Source organism: Rana temporaria, chromosome 2 (genome assembly GCF_905171775.1).
Source record: "Rana temporaria chromosome 2, aRanTem1.1, whole genome shotgun sequence".
Lineage (NCBI taxonomy): Eukaryota > Metazoa > Chordata > Amphibia > Anura > Ranidae > Rana > Rana temporaria.
Window position 1 is genome coordinate 169,170,654 of NC_053490.1, and position 6,000 is coordinate 169,176,653.

The 6,000-nt window shown below is 39.5% G+C and overlaps 1 protein-coding gene across 6 annotated transcripts in view; it reads left to right on the plus strand.

The window, feature by feature from the left end:
• Nucleotides 1-6,000, plus strand: part of LMO7 (LIM domain 7) — a 218,670-nt gene that overhangs the window by 91,957 nt on the left and 120,713 nt on the right. For all 6 annotated transcript variants that reach the window (XM_040341385.1, XM_040341384.1, XM_040341386.1 and 3 more), the window contains exon 5: nt 5,526-5,632. In XM_040341385.1, coding sequence (XP_040197319.1) covers nt 5,526-5,632 — 107 coding nt within the window. The remainder of the gene's footprint in view (nt 1-5,525; nt 5,633-6,000) is intronic.

The following is a 6,000-nucleotide window of genomic DNA, read 5'->3' on the forward strand; positions in this document are numbered from 1 at the left end:
AGAGTGCCCCCACTCTGGATGAAGTGGCACAGGGGGATCTTTGGGCAGCACCATTGACATTCTGGTGGGGGAAGGGAATGTTGGATGCGTAGCAGATTTAGATACACTAACAAATTACAACCAGATTTCAATTCACATTTTATAAACCATTACAGCACAGTTTTTTTTTTTTTTCTTTTCCTTTTGGCAAAAAGGTTTTACTTAAAAGCTGATCATTGTAAGCACCCATGTAGGGCGGTAAACCGTTTTCTCATATTTTTATAAATGCTTCATCTGCAAGAGGGCTTGTTCTTTTGAAAAACAGACTTACTGGCCAGATCACCAGGTGAAAATAAGAGAATCTAAAGAATGCAGACACCATATCTAAGAATTGTAAGCTGCAATATAATGTTTTGCTCTTAGGTTTAAGTACCACTTTAATGATCTTTCTTATTGGTATGGAACTAGATTGAATTGTCTGGATGGTTTAGAAGCCTGACTCTGCCCCATCTTTTTCTACTCCTTGCTGTTGGCCTGTTATTGTGGTAAGCCTGAGCCAAGCCCCCAAACACTTAAATACGGGAATGGAGTGCATTTCTGAGCACCTGGGCATTTTGGCCATTAAAAATGCCTACAAATAAAGTTGCATATTCTTGTGCTTTGGAACTACACGTGCCATCATCTCTTGTGCCTTGTACACAAAGTGCATGCGTGTCCTGTCTACATCTAGTCTTCTGAGAGTCCTGGGGTCCCTGCAGGGCAGTGTGGTCACCAAGTGGCTGAAATGAAGGGAAGACATTTTTCCAATGCCAAAACTGAAGAGTTGACAGGCTGCAATAAAAAAAAAAAAAAATCAGCTTGGAAGCAATTAAAAAACAATTAGTTATGGTACAATATTTCTTATTGCATAAGGGGGAGGAAGTTTTTATAAACACTTTAGGTCTGAATGGGTAAACACACAAAATGCAAAGCAAATCATTCTTGATAAGATTTTGCGACAAACTTAATTTATCCCTACTATAAACATTCTTACTGCAAATAATTCCCCAGATCACGGGGAAGCAAGTACATTTTGAAATGCTAGTTCGAAAATGTGTCCACATTCTCTCATATACACATGCTCACGTTTACCTCTTATAGATGGATTATGCTGAAGTTTATTATTGGATTTTGTGTGTGTGTGTGTTTTTTCTTTCTGTTTACTGCTTTAGATGTTCAGTTGACCTTTTGACCAGATTACAAATAGTTCTCTGTGCAAGGACAACTGGTGAGAAGGACAGCGGAGGTGACATGGGTTTCTGTATGCTATGTGAACGTTTTAAGTTGACTGAGCCACCTACTTTGGGGAAAACTCCATTAGTGTTTTATATTTAACTGTGTATTTTTAGTGCACTCAAGACAATATGATCTTCAAATGCAAGATGTCAGATCTGAGCGTTTCTCGTTACAATATGGTATGGCAGGAGTTCATTTAATGAGGAAATTGAAAATTGCACTTCCATGTGTGTTTCCTACCAGAACATAGTATATGGAACTTAAAATTATGTTGTTAAAATCGGTTTCTGCTATAATTGTTCAGTGTTTCATAACAGAGAAGTTACCTGTTTGTGGTTAGGATGGCAGGTGATAAGAGATGTGCCCTTGATCGCTTGAATTGCTTACTGCTGGGGCTTACAATGGCTGTTCTTTCAGTATCAGATGACATGCAGTTGGTTCTCAAATAGAGTTCAAGGACCAATTAATTTTTTGTGTGGAAAATAAATCTACTGTTGAGTGTTGATAAACTTTTCAAACTCGTTGGAATGTAACCACTTCCTCCAAAAATGTAACTTTTAATCCCACTCAATACTTTGTGTCAGGTTTTTTATTTGGTGTAAATAAGCGCTTATACGGCACACCAAACCACAAGGGCCATAGACTGGTATTGTGTACACCACAGTGTAGGCACTATGGAATCAAAGAGTTGCAATTGGAAGCCGCACACTAGTTGTGGCAAGCAAAAGGTTTTATTCCCATGTTGGGCTTGGCACAATGGTGTTTCAGTTTCACACAGGGATCCCTTATTGATGTGACAAGTAGTAGGTTTTGTAGTAGTAGGCACCTGTGTTCCATTGGCAACAGTAAAAACAGGACAGAGCTGCTAGCACTTTACTACTTAACTAAGTGTTTTTGTTCCCATCTGTTAATTGGGAAGAGAATCCTACCCATCAGACTTATTATTATTATTATTATTATTATTATTATTATATTATTATTATGATATTATTATTATGATATTATTATTATTATTATATTATTATAAAAAGTTCCTAACCCCTACTGACTATTCAAAACTTACAAAATTAGATTTGGTTATCCTTTTAACTACTTCAGGAAGATTTGGCTACTCAATGACTGGGCCATTTTTTGAGATATGGCACTGCGTCGCTTTAACTGACAATTGTGTGGTCGTATTTCGCTGTACCCAAACAAATTGACATCCATTTTTTTTCCCACAAAGCTTTCTTTTGGTGGTATTTGATCACCTCTGCGGTTTTATTTTTTTGCACTATAAACAAAAGCGATTTAATTTTGAAAAACAATATTTTTTACAATTTTTAGCGTTGTTGCGGCGGACAGGTCGGACACTTGACACATTTTTGGGACCATTGACATTTACAGAGCGATCAGTGCTATAAATATGCACTGCTTACTATGTAAATGTCACTGACAAAGCAGGGGTTAACACTAGGGGGTGATCAAGGGGTTAACTGTGCTCCCTATTGTGTGTTATAACTGGGACGTCTTTTTTTTTTTTTTTTTACTTTGTAGAAACATACAATCGTACAAACCTACAAACAAGTGTCTTTTTTTTTTTTCTAGCATGCCATTCAGCATACTAGCGCGAGCTACAGTATGCCTTTATATTTTTTTTGGCGCCGTACTCAGTTTAATCGCGTAGTAAAGTTTCAGACTCCCCGCGGGGAATGGGCATTCCTATGCAGAGGGAACGTGATTGACGGCCGACTATGGCGCGTCACGCTTCCCGAAAATAGCCAAAATAGGACTTTGCGCTTCACGGCACCTGCGCAGTCAGCTCCGATGTCTGTGCGCAGGCGCCGTATAGCGTTGTGAACAGCCGAGTCCTACTCCGGCTATTTTCGGGAAGCGTGACGTGCCATAGCCGGCCGTCAATCACGTTCCCTCTGCATAGGAACGCCCATTCCCCGCGGGGAGTCTGAAACTTAACTCCGCGATTAAACTGTGAGTACGGCGCCAAAAAAATAAAGGCATACTGTAGCTCGCGCTAGTTTGCTGAATGTCATGCTAGAAACTTGTTTTTTAGGGTGAACCACCGCTTAAATACTCACTGTTTAATTTACATTGTCTTTTCTATTTCTTTATATGGATGATGGCACTGTAATTATTTTTAAAAAATCAAAATACCTTGCCTAATATACAGCTGTAACACAACCCAGATCTTTTCCAGCCTGTCTGCAGGAAAACATAAGCAGGAGGCGCTTCTAGTCCTCTGCTACTGGTCACATGTTCAAAATTAAAAGAATCCGCTTTTGGAATACAAAGTAAAAATAAACAAAATCAATAAACTTTTTTTAAATTGACATACAAATATACATTTGCAATCAAATCCATTATTTTGTTGTGTGTGGATCCACTCACAGGTTGTCACTCCCCTCCAGCCTGCATCTAAGAATAAGAGGGAGGTGAAGCCACCATTAATCTGCATGCAATATTCCACCCCATTGTGTTTAGCTGGTTAGTGGGCATGGAGGGGGCTGTCATTTACCACTGAGTATATGCCCACATATGTGACTCTAGTCACATGGGCTGTTCAGATGTGATAGGGAGGAAATGCTCCGCATAGAAATTTACTGAAAACTGAGGTTGTGCAGAGTTGCCACCACAGCTGCAAACTCTGCAACACAATTGGGGATATGAACAGAAGGGGGAGATAGAGAGCAGCAGGATAAACTAGGATTTTTGTGGAATACAAATCTCACAGTGACGGAGTATGAATCGCATGCAATACAGCAATTATTGATTTACTATGATGTGGGTTTAGTGACGGAAAAAAAACACCTGCACTGAAGGATACCCCCGGCCCCAGCTGATTTCTCTGGGGGCACATAGCGGAGAGGAGGAGCCTGGACAGCTGGCAGGGGACCCCAGAAGTTGAGGATCTGGGCTACTCTGTGCAAAGCCACTGCACAGAAAAGGTAAGTATAACACATTTAATAAAAGCAGCTTTGGTCTTAAAGGCATAAAAAATATGCTTTAAGTGTTTAAGAACAGCATTTTTATTTACCTGTGTACATGTGTCCCTGCACCCCAGTATGAAATTGCTGCCTGACATGTTTAGATGCCCAGCAGCTGAAGAACATTAGGTTGCTTGACAATTTTGGACTGTTGTGTACTAAATGTGCCAGATCCCGGCAAGCTTCCTTGCATAGGCAAAGCAGCAGAACGAACAATATAATAAACATCCTCTGAAGCAAATGGACTGGGTGGGGCTGTCTCAATTGGCTTTCATGCGGTATTTGTGTTATTTGCCTATGGGTTACTGTAGGTGTAAGCACTGAGCTTGCCATTTTGTAGTAATTGGAGTCTCTTTGTAGCTGTGAAAAAATTCTCTTGGGATTGTTTCCTTTCACCTGTATCCCTTCCCTGGCAAACTAGTTCCTGAAGCTTTATGTTCTGTAAGTGTTACTACACGTTTTTTAATTAAGATACAATTGGTCACTTATGCCTAAAATACTGGCTCTCCAATGCCATCACTACCTAGAACACAATTTTTTTTTTTTTTTTTAAATGATCCTGAAGTGTAAAGACAGCTTGATCATCAAGCTTTTGTGTGCAGTTCAGCTGTTGCTTATGACACAAAGTAACATTTGAGTATCATCTGAGTTTTTTATAGTTCAGCCAGTACATAGCTGTAGCAAAGTAGTACTGAACAGGTGCAGCCTGTGAGCAATGTACCACTCCTGAATTCTTTTCACTTTATTTTTATATGTATTTTTATCTTTACTGTGCAAAAGCGTAGTTTTGACATTTCTAACTTTCTTTATATGTGCACACTCTGTCACAATCTTGCTCAACAGCCAAACCTAGATTCCAGGTGCATGTCCTAGTCATTGAATGCTGTGTACAGACAGCATGTCCCTCCTCCTGTTCCTCACCCTCCTATGCCTGCTCTGGCAGTAGTTTCTGGGTGGGTCAATGTCATTAGCTGTAGTTATTTTTAAAGTCCTAAGAGGTGAGGTGTATCGTGCAAAGACAGAAAGAGGGCGTTTGTTTGTAGATCTGACATCAAAAGTGTACTTTTCTGCCTACTGACTGCAGCAGGTAATCTTTGCAGCGTCATTCGGCTACACAGATTAGAGCCAGGCTATTTCTGTTCATGAATTATTACAGTTCATCTTTCATGCCTATTTCTCTGTCTCTTGCTTTCCTTGTGGACTTTGGAGTTTTGGACTTCGATAAGGAATTTTGATTTCAAGCAGAACAGCTAAGCAGTCATTTTTTTTTTTCTCCACTTGCCTTCACAGGATAATATTAATGTTTTCTTGCGGGCGTGTGAAAAACTTGGACTAAAAGAAGCACAGCTTTTTCATCCCGGAGATCTTCAGGATTTATCAAATCGTGTTACTGTCAAGTAAGTTGGAGCCAATGAGATAAAATAATGCTGCTTTGTCTTTTAATTGCCTTTGACAGTGTTCTTTTATAATGATATGGTGGACTGTCAGGTGTAGAGCAAATAGGCTTTGCTAATGCGGTCTTAAATTGAGCAAGTGTTGTACTGGTGTAAAGTAGTACAGCAAGTCTGACCTGTATTGCACTTGTATATATGTTCAGACTAACCTGGTAGCACAACATGATACACTTAATTAACATGCATTTTAGTCTCTGCCATTAACTACAATTATTTAAAATGAAGAACTTGCCCATGTGAGCAGCATATATGTTGTAAATGGTGCTAAGGTGACATTTAATAATGCAGGTTTAAACACTGTACTTCAAAAC